Source organism: Cebidichthys violaceus, unplaced genomic scaffold (genome assembly GCF_023349555.1).
Source record: "Cebidichthys violaceus isolate CVI_PGR_0920_01 unplaced genomic scaffold, fCebVio1.0.p SCAF_1, whole genome shotgun sequence".
Classification (NCBI taxonomy): Eukaryota; Metazoa; Chordata; class Actinopteri; order Perciformes; family Stichaeidae; genus Cebidichthys; species Cebidichthys violaceus.
The window spans coordinates 4,415,193-4,439,711 of NW_027176262.1; the positions used below are offsets into that span (position 1 = coordinate 4,415,193).

The 24,519-nt window shown below is 47.2% G+C and overlaps 1 protein-coding gene across 3 annotated transcripts in view; it reads right to left on the reverse strand.

The window, feature by feature from the left end:
- Positions 1-1,269: 1,269 nt before the first annotated feature.
- ssh2a (slingshot protein phosphatase 2a) overlaps positions 1,270-24,519 on the reverse strand; it is a 31,586-nt gene continuing 8,336 nt past the window's right edge. For 2 of the 3 annotated variants that reach the window (XM_068707041.1, XM_068707040.1), the window contains exons 3-15: positions 12,258-12,370; positions 11,593-11,657; positions 11,095-11,216; positions 10,915-10,977; positions 10,570-10,635; positions 9,754-9,948; positions 6,736-6,829; positions 6,460-6,588; positions 6,268-6,314; positions 5,756-5,902; positions 5,458-5,658; positions 4,432-5,359; positions 1,270-3,516 (exon numbers count right to left, since the gene is read on the reverse strand). In XM_068707041.1, coding sequence (XP_068563142.1) covers positions 1,864-3,516; positions 4,432-5,359; positions 5,458-5,658; positions 5,756-5,902; positions 6,268-6,314; positions 6,460-6,588; positions 6,736-6,829; positions 9,754-9,948; positions 10,570-10,635; positions 10,915-10,977; positions 11,095-11,216; positions 11,593-11,657; positions 12,258-12,370 — 3,823 coding nt within the window. In that variant the 3' untranslated portion in view covers positions 1,270-1,863. Of the gene's footprint in view, positions 3,517-4,431; positions 5,360-5,457; positions 5,659-5,755; positions 5,903-6,267; positions 6,315-6,459; positions 6,589-6,735; positions 6,830-9,753; positions 9,949-10,569; positions 10,636-10,914; positions 10,978-11,094; positions 11,217-11,592; positions 11,658-12,257; positions 12,371-19,419; positions 20,219-24,519 lie in introns of those variants that run through there. The other variant, XM_068707039.1, reaches the window with a different exon arrangement.

Genomic DNA, 24,519 nt, shown 5'->3' on the forward strand with positions numbered 1-24,519 from the left:
CACCTTTACGAGTCTGTTAATTTTTGGTCAGAGACTGACAGTTTTCTCATATTCGTAACGGCCCTCTGATTTATCTTTCAAAACTAATGTAGTAGTAATCCTGCTCTGCCATCTCTTTCCTCGTCTCTGCACCGCTGAACAAGTGCCGTAAATGCTGGAAAAGCTGCGCCGGTTAAAATAGTAGCGCTCCGTCCAAATTTTATAATTCTCAATTATCTATCGGTTTAAGGTCCTTGGTCCGGATCCGGACCGCAGTCCGCTAGTTAGTGACCCCTGGTATAGTATGTCATAAGAATTTTTTATTAAAAAAATCATACTATAGTACATCATAAAAAGTCACAGAATAGTATATGATTGAAAAAATAAATAATAATAAAACAAATAAAATAAAAAAAAAGACTAAAAAAACTGCTCAAAAAATAAAAAAGGTCATAATATAGCATGTCATAAAAAGTCATACTGTGTCATCATGGTACAGTATGTAAAACTATAGTAGTATACAAAAAATAAGAAATAGTTGATAGGTTATAAAGAGTCATAATAAGTCATATTATTATGACTCTTTTATAATAAGTCATAATTTAAAAAAAATCAATAGTATAAAATTCATAGAACGTCATAAAAGAAACACACCTAATGGTTGAGCTTCTGCTAACCACACAGAAGGCTTCTGACTGCGGCTACAGTTAATAGAAGGTTAACCTTTTAGCAACATTTTCTCTCAATCTCACTAATAGTTTCATCTCTTACTTGAGCAATAATCTCCCACTGTGGTGTCACAGAAGGCGACAGCAGGGGCCCCGGTGGCCTACATCGCACTACTTAATTACCCACATGAAGGGGTGGGTAAAATGTCAGCCTGAAATAAGCTGTGCCGAACGCTGAAGGTGATCTTTTCCCCAAGGAGGCAGGAGTGACTTGTTCACAGAAACAGAGCCTCGCAGTCGAATGTATGCCCCACAATAAGCTTCATTTCCACCCATTTAAAGTGGTCAAAATGACCACAGTGGAGGGTTTGGTTGTGGTACACTGCTGTAACTACCCACTTTATTCACATACTACCTTCTTTCTCTACTGCTGCAGGGCAGGTTAAACACTGTAGTTCTCTGCTTGGCTGGCAGGTGGCAGTAAAGTTGCCAATACGTTCAGTAAATTCAGCATCTGTAGCTCATAATCACCTTCATTTTTTTCCCCTCTTCTTCAAATATATGCATTTGTTTCCGTTGAAGCACATCTTAACACAAAACAAACGTTACACCGTGACAGCAGTCAAAACAAACTCACCATATTTATTTAATGCTAAAGCATTGAATTAAAAAAAACAAGGTATCAGCTTTGTCCTGGTTCAATTAAAATCTGAATAAAGACATCTGTGCACTTTGAAAAACAAGAAAAACACACGACAAAGACAAGTCGACCGAGATCAGTGCAAAAGAATCCTCCCCGGGGTAAGAAACAGATTTCAAATCAAATAAAATCATTGAAACAGTAAAGTGCATGTTTGGAGAAAAAGCCCTCTCGTAGTTGTAGAAACAGGCAGTGAGGGTCAAACACTGAAAACAAACTTTAAAAAAACAGGGAGACAGACATAATGGAGTGCATAAAGTATGCACGGGTTCAATCTTCATTTGCACATTCATAGTTCATTACTGTACGAACAAACCTGAACTCCAGTTGAAACAACACATCCAGTGGTTTACATGCAAACATATGTGTTTTTAATTCAGTTCTCACACGCTAAACGTACATCGGAGGTTACACGAGGTCTCCAGTTTACCTGCTACACATTCATACGTATCATGCGGCCTCTCTCACACTTCTGCGCGGCTCCAGTCGCGTCCGTTCCAGTCCGTTGCGCTGAGGTTACATGGTGTTGTATAGCACAGTGACGGCTCGCTGCTTTTTGTCAGCGGAGCCTTTGCGAGATCGTCTCGACGAGTGTCCCCTGCCCTGCTGACGCGCCGGCGCCACCGCGCCGCTCCCGCTGCCGTCCGGCTCCTCCCTCTCACCCGTGTCGTCTTTTGGACAGCAGTGAGGGGCGGAGGAGGAGGAGGAGAAGCAGAGGGAGGGCGAGGAGGATGACTCTGCAAATTCCCTGCCGCCGTGGGACAGACCTGTCTTTTCAGCGTGACCGCTGCGAGACAACACTTTCTGCTTCTTCCAGGTGTCGTCGGGGTGAGATGTGGACACGGAGAAAGAGTCCTGGGAATGTGATGACGTTGCCCTGGTGTGATTTCTCAGGTCCAAGTCGCTGAGGTCGTTGGCCGACAGCTCCAGACAGTCCAGTTTAGCCAAAGAGGCCGACCTCTTCATCAAAGAGGGGGGGGTGAGGCCCGCCTGGCGGATACGAGCCTCGAGCTCCATGGCTCTGTGCCACACTATCGGCTCCAGGAAACTCTTCCCCTCTTGTCTCTCTCGCCGCCGCCGCTGCTGCTGCCCTGCTTCCAGGCCTGAAGGGGTCCGTTCAGAACTCGGCCCTTTACAAGGTTCTGGCTCCGTGTCCATAATGTCTCTCGGCCCCTGAGGTTGCCCCGGTTCCTGGTCTTGGCTGTCGGTCATCTCCAGGCTGACGCCCTCGTGGAGGAAAGCCTGCAGCTCCCTCAGCGTCTGCTGAATCCTCTCCAGCTCCTGGCTGCCACGGGCCAGCCTGCTCTCGGCGTCACAGCTGGGGCCGCAGCCCCCTCGCCCGCCCTCAGAACAGGATTCCGGCCTCTCGTCCGTGTCCGTCTCCTGCGCTGTCGCCCCATCCAGAGTCATTTGGTGTGAACTGGCCTGGGTCTGATGTTGCTGGCTTTGGCTGTGGAGCTGGCTTTGTCTTTGGGACTGGGCTGAGGTATCTAGAGATGATTCTTCTAAGTGACTAGCAGAGGCCAGTGATGAGGTCAACATGTGGCTGTCTATGGAAGTGGGCACAATGATAGGTGTAGCACCAGAGACTCGGCTGATATCTGGGTCTGAGGAGTTGAGCTCCGTTTGTGACCCTGTGTGCTTTTCTCCGTCTTTGGACTCAGCAGACACAGCCGCGACCTCTCCCTGAGTGATCCTTTGTTCTGTGGAGTCCTGAGGCGAGCGGAGGGGAGGATGTTCGGCGCTCAGGGGACACGGGGACAGTCTGAGCGGAGGTTGTTCCGCGCTGGGCGAGTGCAGCGGAGATCGCTGCGACGCGGCCATCTCCATTTCCTGCTTCAGCTTCTGCTCCAGCTGCTCGGTGGCTCGCCGCACCGACCCCGCCGGCCAGTCGCACGGCAGCATGGAGGGAGACTGCGGGTGGGAGGGCGGAGTCAGAGAGCCGTGCGTGTCCTCGCCGGCCTCCGCCTCCGTCTGATGGTCCGACCGGACGAGCTGAGAGCTGTGGGAGGGTGGAGGGAGGGAGGCGGAGGAGGGGGCAGGAAGGCAGGAGGCAGGGTGGCATATGGCTTCAATTTCTGTGACAATATGGCGGACTGACACTCCGTTGTCATGGGGAGCTCGGTCAGGGCTGGCTTTGTCAACGCTGTCATCAGACTGTGGAGACGCCTGCGAGACAAAAAGAGAGCAAGCAAGTGAGACGTGCATAAAATATTAGTTATCGTTCTGTTATGCATTAAAACACCATCGCAATAGAAAGCAAGAGGAGACAAACAAGTGACACGTGTTCCTATATCATCTGGACTATTCTGTCATCTTCCAGAAGGTGTCACTGTGATTCATAGAGATTTAGTGTGGAAGTCCTTAGGCTGCATTCACACCCAATCAAGCGTTACGACGACTCGAGCAGGGTTGTGCAGTCTGCCCGGTCCTACGAGGGATCGTCTCTCTGCATCAACAGATTCAATTTCAACAAGTAATCAGGATGCGAGGCCTTTCAAAACGGTGGTTAAACTAGTGCATGAAGCTAAAACTGAGAGACTACACGAGACACGTCATGATACACATCGTGTTTTTGTCACGCATGCTGCTCATCTCTCCGGGGGCAGACTGGCCGCCGGGGTTGTTGTTCTCCAAAAGTTGATTCTGATGCAGCTTTTCTCCGCGGTGGCCACTGCGGTTTATTTCTCCGGCATCCCCTGCGGTCCCAAACGCTGCAGCCCAAACGCACTGCCCACTGACTCGGTGTGAGTGCAGTCTTATGAACTAATTCTAGTGCAGAAATCTGCCGCTTATGTCATCACAGGCTGGTGTGTTGGTAGAACTGTATCTCTAAAACGCAACAGTTAAAGTTTGGCTAAAATAATAGCACAATGCAAAAGAAACCCTTTCCCTCGTGTTTAACTCTTTTTGCATGATGGCTGCAGTCCAGAATATGAATACAAAATGAGATGCTGCTGTGACAGTTGGATGGACAGACTGGGGTAACTTTTGCATTGCAAATGTAACACACAGACAGAATCGTTCTGCAGGAAGCATGTTGTACTAGCAAAGACGAAACGTTAAAGCTGAATGACAGCGTACCTGACTACTGCCATAGCCTTGCTCCTCTTCCTCCTTAACCTCAGTTTCTTCGTTCTCCTCGAACGACAGAGGTGTCCTCTGCTGCGCCTGCTCAGAAAGCGTCCGGGATCTGCCGTCCTGGGCCAGGCCCAGAAACTTCTCCCGGGCGCTGAAGAAGTCGATGCTGTCGGCGCTGTGGTTGGACGACCCGTCGGCCTCGCCGCGCCCGCTGCCTATCTGCAACTCGCTGGGGTTGTTGTTGTCGTCACTGGCAGCAAGCGGAAGAACCAGGGGGAGGGGAGGGGCGTTCGCAGGGCTGACGGGGCTCTGCTTGTCACTTGTAACGTCTGATAATGATTGGTCGATTACGTCCGAGTCAGCGGATCCCAGAGTGAGGGGAGAGATTTCTTCCGAGCTGCTTCGCTCGGGCAGATTGAGGGACAGCTCCACCGGTTTGTGTTTGGGCACTGATATAGACAGGTGTGTGGGGGGGGCCCGGTGAGCACGCTGGAGTTCAGGAGTAGGGGGTAAGATGTGGAGTGATGGCGGAGGGTGGGGCAAAGCAACCGGCACAGTGACGGCCACGCTGGTTGAATTGTCCAGTCTTTCCTCCGGGACGACGGTGGCTGCCCGGGGTCTGGGGAGGGGGAGGGGGTCTCCGCAATCGGATCCGACCTCGTCCTCCTCCTGACCCGGTGAGTCGCACACACCGTTGGAGTCTGCGTGCGAGTCGGAGCCGTTTGTCTTGGCGGAGTCTCCGGGCTCAGCGCCGAGCGCTTGCAGCACGGCCACGCCCAGGAAGTGATGCAAGGAGGGGGAGGACGTGTTGTTGTTGTTGTGCGAGTCGGAGCGGCCCAGCGAGTGAGACGAGGCTTTGCACATGGACTCTGGGCGATCCGATAGCTCACTGTCTGAGTGCGAGCGCCATAGCTTATTATGCCGTTGTTTGCTGTGGAAGCGAAGAGAAACAATAGTTTGTTAGCGTCAAAATGTTCCCTAGAAGAATTCCCTAGCATGTTGCAGAGCCGCTTGTACATGAAAGCACACCTGGCCAGCAGAATTCCCTGATACTCCTCCAGCTGTTTCATGAAGGAAGGGTTGGGTTTGGTGACGGCCCGTCTCTCTTTGACATAGTCGAAGGCAGTGTCCAGGTCCCAGCCGTACTCCTTCATGGCGTAGGCGATCACCGTGGAGGCGGAGCGACTCACGCCCATTTTACAGTGGACCAGACACTTAGCACCAGCTTTCCTACAGAGAGACAGACGAGAGAGAGGAATTGTGTTGGATTACAAGACTGAGAACCCCAAGTGGAACCTGACAAAGCTTTGCGTGCGTTTAAGCCTACTTGGCTTTGGTGATGAACTTGTAGGTCTCGTTCCAGTACTCCAGCAGGTTGGTGGCCTCTTCATCGTACACTCGGATGTTGTGGTACTGAAACGTCCCCGGGAAGAAGTTGTCTATCTCCCTGGTCACGTTCAGGATGTAGAGCACTCTACACGAGAGACAGGGAAAAAGGCAGGTTTATGAACAGGTCATGAATCCATAAGTAGTTATTCAGATGATGAATGCTTAGCCAATATCACAGGGGGGGGGGGGTCAGACATCGCTGGAAATTATTTTGGAGTTCAATGCAATTAACGGGTGGCTCGAAAGCAGTGAAAAAACAAACAGCTGGTTACTGATGGTTCTTTTAAAGTTTCGGTTAAAGTAGTAATCGATGACGATGATGAAGACAGAGTTCATTTCAATGAACTTCCATTTGTAAACACGTTTAATTCATGAAGCGTAGTCTCTCCATTTATTAAACGGATGTTAGTGAGTGTGATGTGTAGCGTTGGTTACTGACTGACGTCTTACCCGCTGTTCTGCAGCTCGTCCAGGTTAGAGGCATTCCACTCAGAGCCCTGGAGACATCACAAGTACAGTAAATGTCAACGTGAATGAACGCATGACAGAAAGTAAGAATAGAACAAGCTGCAGCAAAAACAAATGAGGTGGATTTTGAGTATGGTTCCTGTACATCCACACGTTTTACTGATAGGTTCTTACCAGATAGACGTGTTCAAAGATTTCGGTGGGGCTGTCCATCTGTCCCAGGATGAGGATCATCTCGTTGTCGATGAACTCCTTAAACTCCCTCAGGTTACAAACCATCTGCATCTCCAGCTCTGTTCGGATCTGGTACGACGACGACGGGGGGGGGGGGGGGGGGGGGGGGGGGGGGGGGGGGGGGGGAATCGTAGTAAGTAAAAAGCTGCATTTGCAAAAACCAAGACGTAAGGTGAAAGCCAGCTGCTAACGTCAGCGCATTCGTGTGCCTCTTACCTCCTTACAGGTGACGTTCTCCAGGTCCTTCTGCATCATGATCTCTCTGAGGCGCATCTTGATCAGCCTCTCTGTGCGCTCCCTCTCTGTGGGCCTGCACATAGACACACATGAAGGCAACAACGTTAACACATTTACTCTTAACCCTAAAAACAACATCCACTTCGACGCGATCAACCACCTTCACGGTCACAGCAACGGCACTTTCCTTCTGTTCCTTGAGTACTTTTTCACTTTACTCTCAAAGAGATGACTTGTTCCGCGAGAGAATTGCCACTTTGTCTGATTCTCAGAAACTGGAGAGGGAACAGAAAATCCCAGAGCGTGGCCCATCAGCGATCCACAACAAAGTCCCCTTGTGGAGGCCGCCTGTTGTTGTGCCTGGCTCCGTTTCTAACCACTCTGCTGGGGGACGCATTTAGCTTTTGGACGTCACACTGATGATACCAACAAGTGGCCCAATTACCTCTCTGGAGAGAAGAGCTCAGTTTGTCTCCTAGAGTCTCCTTCTTTCATTGTCTAAATTTCTCTTGTTTTGCCTCTAATTGATCCTCACAGTGCTAGTGTGGGTCAGCAGCTGCAAAGAGGGCCAGTGTGAGAACACAAGTGTGTAACCGCAGGCTTATAAAGCATCCATCTGGGGTGAAGAATAGGAAACAGTCGGCTTGTTTGCCTCGGCGCTGAACGCCTTGACCCCGAGAGATTGAGTCCACGGGGGTAAGAGAAACAAATACGGGTTAGTTACGGTCCACTGCTAAAACTTTAACCCCACAACAAGCCTCGACTTGCCTGCAGACAGCCTGGAGGAGGGGCGGCTGAGCCCAAAAAAAAAAAAGAAAAAAGAAAAATACAGTACACATGTGTGACGACACAAGGAACGGCACTAGTGAGTAACCGAAGAATGGAAAATACATGTCACTTCCTTGAACGGCGGATAGAGGAGCGGCCAACGGGAATTCACGGTAATCCCCTTTAATCAACAAACGAGAGAACGGTGCCAAGATTACGCCACTTCCTGCTATCTGAACTTCACATCCAGCGGTTACACAAGGACATGAGCTGCCATGTCAACAAACACCGGCAGGTCATGCGGCTTTGGCAGTCTCCCTGTGAGGGACAACAAACCTGGGACTTTGTGTGTTTGGATGTGTGTGTGTGTGTGTGTGTGTGTGTGTGTGTGTGTGTGTGTGTGTGTGTGTGTGTGTGTGTGTGTGTGTGTGCGTGCGTGCGTTGGAGCTCATAAAGTGCGGGGTGGCAATCTTAATGATAAGTGTACTCGAGTGCAAACACACCTCCTCCAAAGATAGAGTAGTTCTGATTCCAGGCAGGCAGTAAACATGGGGGGGTTCTCGTCGGTCAAGTTTTAAAGTGAACCCTGATTTCTCTTTCTGTCCCCGATTCTCTCTCCTGTCCATCCAGAAGCATTCGTCCTAATCCCCCCCAAAGACCCCCATCCTCTGACTCCTCTCTGCCTACCACCTGCTACTGTCCATCCCTCTGTCGCTCTACCTATTCCTCTGTCTGGTTCACATTTTTCCAACCGTAAATCAAGCCGACCGAAAGTCTCAACTATTTTGGACCCTGGAGGATCTCAGAAGTGTGTGTGTGTGTGTGTGTGTGTGTGTGTGTGTGTGTGTGTGTGTGTGTGTGTGTGTGTGTGTGTGTGTGTGTGTGAGAGACGCTCCAAATACGTCGCGAGGCTCGTGACTAAGCAGCAGAGAGGGGAATGTCTCTGGTATTAGCAAAGCCATAAATCCAGCAGCCGGTGTCTGCGCTTTCTATGTTCCCTTGCGGATCCCTTGACGTCTTAAGTATTTGCCACTCTGACTGACTACATTTGTTTTAGTTTGTGTTTGCTTCTCGTCACCCTGAGAGGTTACATGGAGCGATGTGACCCCAGCTGACTGATGCCCTGCAGGGTTCTGCTGCAGTAGCATCACTGTCTGCTCCGTGGGAAGAGGTTAGGCAAAGCGGTTGTGATGGAGTACGTTCTACGTCTAATAAAGAGGAGTGGCTGTACCGATTACCTTTCACGTTTAGTTACTTTTCACATCTGGTTGGTTTTTCTGGGTCAAATTGATTTCTGATTATTATATTGATTATTATGTTAACTTTTAAAAAATATGTTGTCTTTGTTTATAATGCAGATTGCCATTTAACATCCACATGTGTGTGTGTGCATTACATGAATACAAAAGTAATAAAACGGACAGAATCGCTCGTTATTGAATTTAATAACTTAACTTCAATTTTATTGAATTTTACCGACTGTTTCAGAATACAGTTGTTTTAAACGCTTTTCAAATTAAATTACTGTATAATTCAAACGCACTATAATACAGAACAGTACTGTTTATAAAATATAGCGTACTGTAGGCTTTGTTTAAGGGGGCATTGCATGAACAGACATCATCAATCCACTTGACGAGGGCAGCTTCCGAGTGGAGGGATAGACGTCGTCGTGTGAAGGAATGAACACTATATGAGGACTACTTGATGAGTGAAGGATCTAAACTGCTTCTCTAGGAACGACGCTGTCCTTTTTCAAGCGGTTGATCACTGTGACCATGATAAGTGTCCTAATACAGTGAAGTATTAGGAACAAGGAAACTATAACGACCGTTGGTCAAAAGCAACCATTCAAACAGTTTTGTGCATTCTATTCTTTTAGTCACTAAATACTTTTTGTCCTCTTTTTCAGTTTATGCATTCAGTTTATGCATTATATATTGTCTAGTTAATATATCACAACCTGTTGAGTGAAATGCAGTGTTTGTTGTGAGTATCCAATCAACACACCCTTTGATTTGAACATTCACTCACTCAATAGGAATCTTGCACTACACATCAAAGGGGGCTCTGCCTCCACGGCATACAAAATGAAAACTTGTGAAAATGATTCCCCCGCTGGCATGCCCCACAAAACAAATAATATTCCAGATATGACATCATCTGTATGAACTGTGGATGTGTGTGTGTGTGTGTGTGTGTGTGTGTGTTCACGTGGTCTCTACTCACAGGTCTGTGAAGAGAACGGGTGAATTGGCGCGGTGCGACTCAACGTCCTGCATGGCGTTCCACTCGTTCATGCAGAACTGGTTAGACGAGACCCTGCTCTGGTAGTAGCTGACCCAGGTCAGGAACAGGCTGCCCGGGTAGTGGTTGTGGCAGCGGGCCACCTCGCATGCTTTGTGGAGCGACTGGAGGGCCGACCTGAGGCACAGTGAGGAGGAGGAGGAGGAGGAGGAGGAGGAGGAGGAGTCACACTTGAGAGGTTGTCTCGAGGCCAAAAAGACCACAAAAAAAAAAGACTGATAGAGTAAAATAAGTTAAACCAGGAGAAGGCTGTAACAACGGGCAAAGGAAGTATTATACGTAATGCAAAGTAAATTGAGGAATGAATAATAGCACATGAGAAGTATAATAAGGACGGCAGGTTGAATAATTAGTGAGAGAAACAAGGTGAGAAGACGGAAAGAGTGCAGCGATGAAGAGACATAATAGAGATATGACTGCAGATAGATGGAGGGAGAGGGAGACGATGGAGGGAGAAGGAGGCAACAAAGGGACGAGGAAATGAAGACCCGTACGGAAATGAAGAGGCAGCACTGGCATGTGAGACTGGGAAAGATAATGAAGGAAGAGAGATAATGAAAAAAAAACTAAAATAAGGAAGCGGAGAGGGGAGATAAGTAACAGTGACAAAGATAAAAGGCTGGAGGTCAAAGTCAAAGGGGGAGTACAATGGATACAGTCTTTTCAAGTCCGCAAACTTAACCTTGATGCAACTTCACAGAGCTGTTATTTGCTGGAAACAATAAAAAGGTTGCTTACCACATGGCCTGGACAGAAACTGGCTTGAAAACATGAACCCTGTTCACCGTCGAAACACTAAAACCACTGAGAGAGAGAGAGAGAGAGAGAGAGAGAGAGAGAGAGAGAGAGAGAGAGAGAGAGAGAGAGAGAGAGAGAGAGAGAGAGAGAGAGAGAGAGAGAGAGAGAGAGAGAGAGAGAGAGAAGTGATTAGAAAGGGGATGGCCTTTAATAGTTTATAGCCATCTTACAACACCAGCAAATCTTCCTACAATACAAATGACTAAGTAACAGTCATCAGAGTAGAGCAGAGTCAGCTGCCCCAGGGAAAACAGTAAGAGGAAGCGGGTAGGTGTGGCGCCTTACCCGTCTCCATCCAAGTGGATCAGAGTGTCACTCCAGAGAGGTAGAACCAGACCCACTGTACAGCTGCAGGGAGGAAGACCAACACGTTATACACAGCTAGACAAGAAAACACCGGCTTTGACAACATCAGGAAGAGAAAAAAAAAGCAGTGCATGACTGCGGCGTTGTTGTGCCACTGACCTATCGGAGGTGACAAAGTCCACGCCGAGCACGATGCTCTCCTCCGTGTCCTGTCTGCCGTTGGTGGAGACCACCACCATGTAGCGGGTTACCTGAGGGTAGGCGCTCTCCAGACGCACAGCCTGCGGGGTGAAAGACCAGAGAGGAGATTGCCACGATTGCGAGAAAATTGCTGGAATACCTCTATATCAAAGATGTTCCAGGGAAAACACAGAAAGAATGCGTACCACTTCGAATACTTTGTGTACTGTCTGGTTCATGTAAGAGTATGTTTGTTATCAGATGTCAGAGTAAAGACTTTCAATGTCCAACGAAAGCTGTTTTCATAACCAGTTTCAGGTCTTTATGTTTACTAACAAAAGAAGTGAAACCGGCCCGTCTGGAGTATAATTTCCCTGATCACAATGCCACCCCGCTCCGTGTGTGTGTGTGTGTGTGTGTGTGTGTGTGTGTGTGTGTGTGTGTGTGTGTGTGTGTGTGTGTGTGTGTGTGACTGACCAGTCGGATGGTGTCCTCCGGCCGCAGCACAGTGAACATGGTCTGAAGGTGTTTCTGGAGGTCACCTGGATAGAGAGGATTTCAACGTCCTCATTTAGTTTCAGCTCCTTTTGGACAAACACTTGCATTCTTGGCATTTCACAGGTTGACATAACACCTAAGAGAACGTATCGTTTATCCCTGTGGCAAGTTTCCAGTGCCTTCACACTGGAGTCTCTTTCACTACAGCCTACATTCAACCTGATCTCCACATCTGAGAAAAAATAGAGCCTGATATTTCTGAAACACGAAGCCTTTGATGCTTTTTATAGTAATCATTTCGCATCGCAGAAGGTCCAACAACAAAGGCCGTCTTCATCCACAGACGGCAGCAGATTCTACTTTTTCTTGTTTTCCAAAATGTTTAAACTTTGTCTTCATCGTCCTAAAGTGTAAAGATATTTAGTGCGGCTTCTTTGAGCATTTATTCCTCTGGCCACCACATCGCACGCACCAGTGAACCGACTTGTTGTGAAACGGCGTCGGCGAAGCTAACACCAGCTGTTACTGATGATGCTGCGGAGGAATGTCCATATGAAAAACGGTTAAATCTCGCCTTCTTCTGTGGAGCTCACTTGTGAGGCGGAGGGAAGCCGCGGCTGTCGTCGGCGTGTGCGAGTCTTTACCTGTGTGCTTGTTCCTGCGTTGGCTGATGCGAGGTGCGGAGTTAGGCGTGGGGCTGTTCCCCCTGGGAAGGAACAGGGCCGCGCCCTTCACGGTGAGGAAACTCTCACTGATACTGGGGAGGGAAGAGACAAGAGCAAACACATGAATGGAAGCCTCAAACGCAGGGTCTCCTTCCAAGTTATCCAATCACACTAAGGCAATTTGCTCTCACTTTCACATAAAAAGCAAAAGATGGGAGCAGGGAACAGAGGAGCATTGTGGCGGGCTTAAGTCAGTGTCACGACGATCCACTCAGCTGGCCTCTGGTCTGTAAGTTAAACAAGACCCAAGCCCTGGTTTGAACTCGGAACACAATGTTCTCCTCCACACAGCTGGATTACACACACAGACTTACTCACACTTGCAGCTGCCAGCAGGGAGGGATGGAGGGGGGGGGGGGGGGGGGACCGGGGGTCTGAGAGGGAAGACAGGGCGAGTCCTCTCCTCCACAGGGTTTGAGCGGAGATAAGAGCCGGCCAGCACACAGGACAGGATGTATGCAATCTTTTTTCTTTTTTTTTTTTTTTTTGGTCGGTGAGTGAGTTAAAAATGTCACGTGATTACACCACGATCATTACGGAGCCTCCGTCTACTCCATCCCCGCCTCCTAAGTCTCAAAAGTGAACGTGACGAGGAAGAGTTGAGCGGTGGCGAGAGCGTAGGTTAGGTCGACCTCTGCTCCGTGTGAGAGGGACCGAAAAAATGAAGCGGCTTATAACTGATTATTTTAAAAGCAAAGAGAGGAGGAGGAGGAGGAGGAGGAGGCGGAGGAGGAGGAGGAGACAACGAGAAGTTCCGACTCAGACTGATGATGATGAGTTCAGCAGAAGGGGAGACTCAGACAGCGTCATTGATTAATACCAGCGGTGGAAGAAGTACTAAGATATTTTACTTAATTAAACAACACAATATATTTTCAAGAAAATGTAGCCTACCTAAAGTACAGACTCACTATGCAGCCAAATGGGCTCTTTAGTTGTTACATTATTATATATTATTATTATTATACAGTAACATGTAAGATGCACTTTAATGTTGGCACTGGCTGCACTAGAGCTCATCGTTATAGAGTTGGGTGGTTTATTTACCGTATAACAATGCTTTGTATTTCATACAACCATCATAAATAGATCTATTGAAGTGAAAAGTCCAATATTTCCCCCTGGAATGTAGTGGAGTACAAAGTCGCATCAAAACTGTACTCGGGTGCAGAAGTACTGCAGTAAATGTACTTCGTTACCTTCCACCTCTGATTGATACCATGCATTAAATAAAAGGGTGTGACCAACTGAGAAAGTTGGTGGCACCATGATGGGAAAGTGAGTCTGGATCCACCAAAGCAGGTCGCATCAAACGGGCCTCTGTTCCTGCCTGGAACACTTCATCATTAACTGACTGAGGTCACTGCACTGAGGAGGACGACTCGTAATAAACTGAGCTCAGTGTTTCATCTGGACACCAAACATTGAGTGCGTTTGTTTGTGTGAGCACCTGCTTGCGTTTTGTGAATAACCGGGCCTTTCTTTAAGTCTCGCAGCGGCCCACTAGACACCAATAGAGCCGGTCGGAAGGCCCACTTCTGCAGCCGCCGACGGCCGTGTCGAATGACAGCCATGGGACCAGTAAAGCAGAACCTTAAGGATGCCGAGCAAGAGGTCTGCCACTTAGAATGTGCTCCTGCATTTATACGGTGGATGCAGAGAGCACATAAAAATGTAAAAAAAAAGAAGCAATAATGCTGAATAAAACTACAAGTGTGAAATGTTTATTCACACAACGGGAGTAGTGGCTCTGCTGAGACCACAAGTCAAGTTGGCAGGAACTCATCTAGGAACAGCAACATGTGAAGCCGCAAGCAGGTCAACCAGCCCGATGTGGGCCTTAAAGGAAAACAGAGATCTAGAAAAAAGACACATTTTGGTTACTTTACTGCATTTTTATGAGTATTTTAAATTACTACTGTGGTCTTTCTTTTGTTACTTTTGATAATTAGCACTTCTTTCCTTTTAGGAAGTAGATTTCAGTTGTTTTCATTGTGAGCTTTTTCATTTAACTCTTAATAAATTCCTTGTTTAGTTTCCTCATCCGTTGCCCGTGACTCTCTGTCTCTGGGTGTATTTATACTCGTACTCCCCTCATCCCCTGGACCTTAGTCGGGGAACGTAACCGGTCAAATGCTGTCAATGTCAGGTTTGAGCTGTTTGACGTCCGCAACAACAGGGAACACATACCGTCGTGTTATAGAGGGGACATTGATCCGGGGAGTCAGGCGACCTGTTCTGCTAAACTTTAACATGAACACACACACACACACACACACACACACACACACACACACACACACACACACACACACACACACACACACACACACACACACACACACACACACACACACACACACACACACACACACACACACACACACACAAGATCACTGGGTTTAATCCGAGGTGATGAGCCAAAAACATATTTAGAAATTGCGTAAAAAGCCTGGTTGATGTGTTTATTTTGACAGCTAACTGCTGCGCAGGATAATCTATCTTGTTCCTCTGCAGCAGGCTGCAAGTCTACGCTCCATGAAGCCAACTTCTACAGTTCATCAGGTTCTGCGGCGCTTCAGTTTCACACTGTCTGCCATTTAGCCTTCCTGTCGTGCCCTTTTTCTCTGTAACTCCATCTCTGCCTCCTACTGTCCTTCCTGAGTTCTGCTGAGACAGTGGATGTACAGGATCAGGACGACGGAGACGGAGGAGGGGGGGAAAAAAACCCACAGCTTTGTGCTGAGCTAATTTCCCATAATCCACTCACCCTTAACCCAGCTGTTTCCTCTACTCTGTGTCACTTCCTCTTTTCTGCATTTCTCACAACTCCAGTCCTACGTTTCATGTCTGTCATCCTCAATTCCTGCTGTATCACTTCCCACTGCGCTCACACACACACACACACACACACACACACACACACACACACACACACACACACACACACACACACACACACACACACACACACACACACACACACACACACACACACACACACACTAGCGTACTGTACTTGGCGGTGGCCATGTGTAGCGGTGCCGCTGCACAATGTCATCTGTAACAGAACACTGGTACTCTCCCTGAACACCACGCGTGGAAAGCGACTGTAAATGCATGCATGCTAACACGCACTCTCACACCTGCAGACCGACGCACTGAGGAATCTAAGCCTGATGGTTTGGGGGGGGGGGGGGCTGTGAACAACTTTCAACTACAGTTTCTAAAAATACTGTAGTCCTTTAAAAGTCTCAGCTATTGATAGACTACATTCGGCAGACTTACTGTACATAAAAGCCTTTCTATGACACGACTGAAGCCTGCATGGCTCTGATTGTAGGGACTGCTTTTAGGCTGCTGCTACAGAAACACATGAACGGGTAGGTCGGTTGTAAACTCTATGTTTAGGATTATGAACTGTTGGTTGCATAAAACAAGGAATCTGAACGCGTCTCATTGGGCTGTTGGAAAGTATACAAAACTATTTTCATAAACAAAATGATTAATTAATTAAATCAAAATAGCCAATGCCACATTAACACCGTGATCTGACAATAAACCCATTTTGCAAATATCTCCGCATCAATGTCAACTTGCGTAACACAGCTGCTTGTAGACTGAAGTGATTGAAAGTGATAGGCTGCATTAGTAATGCTGCAACGAACCACCAGAGACTGATAACAACGCTAGTCAGTCTGCTGGCATGGAGCCAGATCAAGTACAATATTTGCATATTGAGCTCGTTGTTATGCTCCAACAACAAAAGGATAGCTGTACAGGTGCCAATTTCAATCCGACTCATTTGAGGGCAAACACAAACACGGAAGGATGAAGCTAGTGGAGAACTGTAAAGACAAAGGGGTAACGAGTTCAACTTCACAGAGTATGTAAATGAGGAGAAGGCAGTGAAGGGAGGGAGATGAAGAATGGAGGCCGAGTCAGAGTGTGTACAGAGCGGAGTGGTTCATCTCTTGGCCTTCGGCCATCCCGGGCTTTGGGCAGAAGTGAAGCAGCAGGTACTTGTTAGGGCAACAGTCACAGAGACAATGATCACTATGTAAGGCCCACTCCACATAGTGGGCAGATAAGTGGGAGACCCCCCCTCCTGCCTGTGCCCATATTAGTCACTCTCAGGAGGCGAGTGGGATAAATATAGGGCCTGGTTCTATGGAGGGCAAGCCTCGCTAAGGCCTTGTGAGTTTACACCAGAGACGGATACAGCCCATGGGAAAGACAGGGAGTTAGCTGGTGTGTGTGTGTGTGTGTGTGTGTGTGTGTGTGTGTGTGTGTGTGTGTGTGTGTGTGTGTGTGTGTGTGTGTGTGTGTGAGACATGTCCACAGGTGCATGTTAGGCCCTGCTGCTTGGAAGTTCGGAAAATGTGTCACAAGCAGAAGATAGTGACAGACGGATGAGAAGTTCATGGGCCGTCATAAAAGCAGAGGCCCAAAACTCCCAACACGTCACCTCACTCTCCAACGCTACAGTCCAGTTATAAGACAGATTATTGGGCAGCAGGGGGGGGAAGGAAGAGGGTCAGAGCTGATAGAGAGAAAGGAATACCAGGTCATACTAAACATAGACTTTCATCGGCTCGCACAGACAACCGTCAGCCCGCTGTCCTCTGGGTGTGTGTGTGTGTGTGTGAGAGAGTGACACCCACATGTTTGGCTCCAGTACTGCTACGGTTTCTTTAATAATCCGGTGTCCAAGCGCCAGCTACCTTAGAGGACTAAACATAACCCGCCGTGCCGTGCTATTCTGAGAAGGACTCCGATTACATTTTAACTTACAGTTAAAACAAAACAACAGGCAGTAAAAAGCTCGGTGGAATAAAACTGAATGCTGGTTCGAATGAGGACGTCTGCAGCTCAGGCGGGTAGCAACACTGGCTCAATAAGTGGTTCCATTCCCACTTTAATAGCTCGCGGTAATAAAATATATATATATCGTTGTACTTTTTGTCAACCGGAGGAACTTCCAGGAACTTCCATTAACAAACAGACACTATCAGGTAGCTGCACAGCCGGTCTGCTCTCGAGCCGTTTACTGAAGCTAAGCCACCAATCTGACGTTTATTTGATCGTAGAACCTTCACACGCACACGAGCAGAAGTGGCGACCTTTATCCAGCTGCTGAGAGTCCCTCACACAAAACACGGTTCCATCTCTTCCGCTTCCTTTTGGAAAACACGCAGACACAAACACACGAGTGCAGAGGAAGAGAGGGGCTTACCGCTACTCCTTAAAATTGCTGGGGAAACAATGAGGTTTTAAGATTTAGCCACAGGTAGCACTTAACTCCACGGCCGGCCTCAAGGCTTGTAATTACTCCTTCAAAACGACCGGTTGAAACATTCTGCCGCGTACCGGCGTCCACACTACGAGCAAACAAGACACTATGTGCACACACAATAAACATGCCGACACGCTGTAGGTGCTACGGATGAAAGGATGCCAAAATCCCGCCCCTCCCACGTTGTGGTGAAGGCCATCCTGAGCAACACAAGGGAGTGGTGATAAAAAACACACAATCATGCAACGTGGCCAATTAAACCAGGAAGTCAGACGATTCCCACATCTGCTGCTGTTTACCACACACACACACACACACACACACACACACACACACACACACACACACACACACACACACACACACACACACACACACACACACACTCGCCTGTATGCGTCTTGCAGTAACGTCTTCCCATAAACCATCTTTATGCAAACTCACTTTACTTCCTTTAAAGACGGGGCGCCGCCCTAATAAAGACTAAATGTTCACTTTGCTCAATAGCCTCGCTGCACAATCATGTGTAAGACTGCTGGGAAACGATGCAATCAAGAGGCAGGCTGACCTCCACTTTCCTGAAAAGAAAAGAAAAATGCCACAGAAGAACAATTCTCATGCAGGGCACGACCAATTACCGACTGCACGGAAATGTTACACAACGGCATCAGAAAGACACCGGGGCCAAACAAATTGAATTGGGTAATGTTGATTTCATCATCTTTTAATCCAGTTGCAGTAATTTGTCGACATTGATTTTGAGCCTGGCTCCACATGAAAAGACCAGCCTTTGATCCTCGTCGGATACCAGTCAAATAAATCCTTTTTTCCCCCCTTAAATCTCTGCCTTGATGTCCGCAAACACCGAGGATCACAGATGAGATCAGTGTAGGATTGATTAGCGTTAACTCCCTCACAACCGCTGCATTAGCATCAATGGCGACAGAAACGTACACAACAGTGAGTTCAGTCTTTCTGATCTGATTTCCAGTTGCTGGTGTGAGTTGTTTATGGTTATGCAACACATTTTATCCAAACATATATAAGTTCTAAACGACATTGCTGTCTGTTTTTTGTCTTCCTCAGGCAGTTCTTTTTCTGAATGTTTATTCAAACCTTAATAACAACTATGTTCACCACACCAACCACTCACAGGTCCAACCCCACTAAAGGTCCAGCCTTGGACAAACACTAAAAGGGAGGGACAAAAACTCCTGATGTGATCGACCAGGTGCTTTATTTCGGTAAATCAGAAGCGATGTGCTTTCCCTCGATTACGAGTGCCCGGACCTGTGGAACAGGTCGGATGAGTCACAGCGCACGCGGAGCCATTATGTCTTAGTGAGGTCAAAAAGGCAGCCGCGAGATGAGTAAGAATCTTCTACGTCACCAGGAAACGCGCGCAACACAGATGTTGCAAAACTATTACGCACGCTCGTCTTACTCACAGTGTAACAATGTTAAAAATCGGGAACATTGTTACTACCGTGTCCAAACAGACTAAATGAGGAAACGCTTAACTGTATTATTAGCAGGCAGACTATCCACAATACAACAAGTGGAACACAGACAGTAAGCCCACGGTTTCTATACTGCAGAGGTGAAGTTGTGCTCTTATGTGATCAGGTGCTGTATGGTGACCCTGTTACTTCATGACACTCTTAACTGTCCCGGTCTCAGCATGTGTCCATGTCTTTTAAAAAGTATAAAACCTTCCCAAACAACATTCTCCACTGTCCAAAACGTGCCACTTTGTTTCTCTCTTTTTTGTTTTTTTAAACTCACAGCTGGTTGATCTGATTTTTGGACACCACCGCGTCGTCGCTGAAGTAGGGCACCATCTTGGCCCCGCAGCAGGAGCAGAAGCTGACCGCGGACGAGCCGCCGGATCCGGACACCGCGCCGAGCGTCATGCCGGCGACGGGGGACGGAGGACGGCTGTCAGGTGTTTTCTTGGTCCGAGAGAGAAGAGAGAGAGAAAAACTTTCACTCTGCTCCCACAGTCACGTGCTCGGTCATGTCGCAACGTCTCTCAACTCCCTCCGGTGTCGACGGTCGTAATATAGTGGAAAATGACGAATTTATTCCGCGTAAGTAAGGCGCGTGTTTCAATAAATCACTAAAGACTAAAAAACTGTTTTTTGAGTCTACCACGCTGTGATCCTGCTCGCGACGAGATTTGCAAATATTGAACTGAAGTGTCCGTACCGTTTTCTAAACATGATTCATTATTCATTAAAGCAACATCCTCACCCACGTACAGTACAGACACATATGAGTTGGGTCAAACTCTCGCTGCAGAAGTCATAGGAGGGAGGAGTTGGAGACATGTGGTGTTTTTTTCTTTTCTTTTTTTGGGAAGAGTTGCGGAGCCAATGAGGACAGCGGGGATGTAGGACCGCCCACTCACCCAGCCAGCCCCCTCTGCACCGACACTAGTATAGAAAAACGCTGGCAACAGTACAGCTATTTAATCCAGCAGTTTATTACACTGTTTGGTTTCTCCTCTCTGGCTGAGGGCTGATCAGAAAAACGCACTGCATGTAGTGTTTGTTTAAAAGCTGCATACTCATAGTAGCCCTATGATAAAGTACATCATACTGTTGTTATTACTACTTTGTAACAATCTTAATCCTATTGTTACAACAATAGGGGATGTGCTCATTAAACTAATAAAATGGAGTCAATTGAACCCACATGGGATTTTTTTTTTTTGGTTTGGCGGTGAGCTCACTGAGGAGCTTTCACTTGTCTCCTCTCTCCGCCCTTTCTCCTTGTGGTCGAGTTACATAAGGAGCAGGAGCAGATGAGAAACAGGCTGAAGTTATCCGGACTGAGGCTCGGTAAGTTGGAGACGTTGAAGGAAGTGTGGGGGCAGAAACGACCCTCCTCACACTGAGGTGGTCTGAACGGACACGCTGCATGCTGGGAGATGGACGCGATGTTTTGGTTCATTTTACAGCCTATTAAAACGTTTTTTATATGCTGCTGGCGGGCCGACATGCAAGGATGTAAGCTGACAACAATTTGGAAAACACTGTAAAACTGCAGCAGCCTCATCATATTCACACCCGCGTGTGCCAAGAGCCCATGCATGTGATTCTGAGGCGGAGCCACGCTTTATAGTAATGTTTATGGAAGGCCTGCTTCATGCTTTGGCTGTTTTCCAGAGCACAGTGGTTATCAATAAGGAGTCTGACTGAGACGTAGGGCAATATCAAGTATGCTCAGTGTTCACAAACTTTTGTTATTCACCGTAATAAGCACAGTGTGCTTTTCTCAGTGTTTTCTGATGTTTATGCATCTCATAAAACATAAAAAAAGGTAAATTGTCTTGTGACAGTTTCCTTTACGCCGTGCAGCAGATTTATTAGTGTTTTTAAATTTGAGTCAGAGGTGAGTCCCCTCCTCAGTAATACAGAGGACCACAATAACAGCTGAGTCACAAAACACAACAATACAGGAATTCTTCACACAAGTGTGGCAACAAATCAGAAGAACCTTGGATCCTGTCTAACCGAGGGAAAATCACAATCTTCTCAAACTCTGTGGGGCTAATTACAAACGCTAACCTCTTGCTACTAAAATAGAGTCGTTTCTCTTCAAGACTAAATTACAAAAAGGAACACGGCCGCTTTATTACCTGAAGCTCTCTGCTTATTACTGCGAAATGTTTACATGTGCAAAGCAAAAATAGTTCATACACGAGACGTTAAACTGAAACTTACACAATGTACTTAAAGCAGAGCTATTGTTAGTTAATATGTTTTTAACATATGAAGGAAAACATATTCAAAATATTCACTAAAATAACCGATGAGAGCAACTTTTTGGGATATTATAAACTATGTAACTGATCATATTAGCAATGCTTTACAATTAGGCCGGTCACGATCATTTAACTTATCAGGGACATAATCTAGATACTGCTTGTTGTGTTTACATGCATGTTTGTTTACATAAGTTTCACCAACATTTTAGCCAACATGATGCCAGAATTAACAGCAGGGTTTTCCGTACTATTATAAGAGTTGGGCATTGCGCAAACATTTTATTTATTGTTTTGGTTGCATGGTTTTATTACGCTCATTTGGAATATTTTTACATTTGGTTCACATATTAATCCCAACGTTAGAATTAAAAGTCCACCGCTGTTTGAAGGGTGTACTTGCGTTATTGTGCTTGAATGATACATTTCTCAGACAATAACAAAGGCGTCATCGTGAGCGGCCTTTTTACAACCCCGGTAGAGCAGAACTATTTCATTGGACATTTTCGAGTAGATAACAAACGCATGGCGAGGCTTAGTGTACGAGTATCTTTTAACGACTCTACATGTGACTTCTGCTCAGCTAAACCGATAACATCAAACATGAACACACCAACACCTGCCCTCACACTACAGTAAGCGTCACTCTGGCTCACCTTCCCATCAACAACTGTTGCATCACAAGGCAGATTGCCAGCAACTATAACCACAACATCCACACATCCACAGACACACACACACACACACACACACACACACACACACACACACACACAGGCTCTAGTCATGTGGTTCCGTTTAGTGTCGTAAAATTGACCAGTACTCTGTGGGCTGGTAACGTGAGAGTCTGTTGTGGTTGTTTAGCTGAGACCTGGACAAGTTGCACAACCGTCTTCTTCTGCCACTTTGACGGGAATTGGCAGAAACATGCAGGTCAAAGGTTCCGTGGTTGTTAAGTTGTATACATTCGTGTAAGTGTGTGTGTGTGTGTGTGTGTGTGTGTGTGTGTGTGTGTGTGTGTGTGTGTGTGTGTGTGTGTGTGTGTGTGTGTCCTAGAGAGAGCCCTACAGTATATCATCCTTGGTCAGCGCATGACGCCAGCTGTTTGCCATATGCTGAGCTGGAGATGGGCTACTGTTAGAAAAAGCTACACAACGCACAGAATGATTTACACTGCCTTGAGAAATATCCTAATAAATCGTCCCTCTCTCATCTTAAAAAAAAATAAATAAATAAAAACGCCCATCGCACCCGAAGGTTAAGAGGTGCGATGGAGTCGTATCAACACGGGCTGCTAGACTGAAAGCAAAGCAAAGAACAGCTGGACTGAAACGCCTTCCGTTCAAATGTTTGCAGACCGCTCGGCCCCCTCCGGTCGCAATCGGAGCACTTAACCTTGGAGAAGCAGGCGGCACTCTTAAGATAAGACGGACAAAGACGGAGATGTTAGCAGAAGCAGCCTGTGTACAGTAACCAAACATGCAACAGCAGCTAATGCATAGAAGCAATGCTAGGTAAAAAAAAAAGATACTCGACGATACATTCTTGCGTTGGCTGATTTGAATGAAAGTGGGCTTGTATATATATGTCCATGTAGTCACTAATCTAGGACAGGGAGTATGTTCTGTCCATGTTTAGCTGCAGGAAGACAGGAGGCAGGTGTGGTATCCACCGTTGAGTGTAATTAACCAGCTGTAAACTTAAAGAGGCATGTCTCCACATGAGGAGACGCAGCTCTACCAATGAACACAGGTGGTGTTCTCCGGCTTGGAGTTTCCTTACTGCACCTTGCTCTTCTAGTTCTTCCATTAGCAGACTCATTAAATTCTTGGCCCGGTGAACCTGCTCCGCTTGTGTGCATCTGGGTCAGAGCTGACGCACGAGTCAATAACATGCAAACTCAACTGTGCAGGAAGAGACTGGCACCACAAAGTGCTCATGATGGGTGAAGAGTCGGGACGTAGCGCAGCTCGGTCAGGCTGCTGTTTCAATGTGGCGACGCTGCAGCGTGTGACAGTCGTTGCCACATCACACCCCTGCAGATAGTCCCCCGAGAAGGACAGGAGGCCGCCACAGCGGAACAATCGGCAGCTTTCACCATTGTTCCAACCATTTCAATATTGATTTAGAGCAGAACAAAAACCTCAGATGTTAAGTTTCGTAACTCTTGGATGGGGAAGAAAGAAAAAAAAAGAAAAGTTCCTCTGACACGGTCCTTGACAGTCAGCGTCAGTCCTGAGGCAACAGTGTGTGGCAGAGATTCATTATTGCACTGCAGTGACTCTTCATTGGTGTGGTGCAGGGGGTACAGACAGATGTGTGTGTGTGTGTGTGTGTGTGTGTGTGTGTGTGTGTGTGTGTGTGTGTGTGTGTGTGTGTGTGTGTCGTTGACAGAGAGAAAGAGAATAACAGAGAGGTACAGGGTGTGAGTAGTCGACTGAATAGCTGAAAAGAGAAAAGAGACTCGAGAAAGAGTGAAAATATCACTGCGTCGCAAATGCCAAAGCTCCCCTTCAGCCTCAGTGGCTCCTATACAATATATTGGCCCCTGCTGCTACTTGGATCCATATGTAGGGAGGGGAGCTCGGCTCTTATGCAACACGCATTAGGGGTCACTCGGCGAGGCCCTTGGCTGCACCCTGCATGTCCGTACGTGTGTGTGTGTGTGTGTGTGTGTGTGTGCTAAGCTGAGCAAATGGCGAGCAATGCAAAATGGTGAAACAGGACTATAATGATGTTAGGCACATGGGGAATAAGCTGTGTGTGTGTGTGTGTGTGTGTGTGTGTGTGTGTGTGTGTGTGTGTGTGTGTGTGTGTGTGTACACACATCCGTGGGTATGACTTCACCAGCTGCTGCTGCTTTGTTATATTACCTAACAGATAATTGGGACCACATGTCCTTCTTGGCACTATTGGGGTGTGTTAAAGGCTTGCAGGAGTGATGTCACCACGTTTCAATTTTCATATATGTGTGACATTGCATAAAGTCTTTTATAGTACGTCTCACTTTGGGTTAAACTCCACAGTGCTCCAGGTGTCGTGCACTAGAGGCGCTCCACAAGAGGCCCCTGGCTTATCGAGGGCCAGTTACAATCATAAACTGAAATTATTATCAT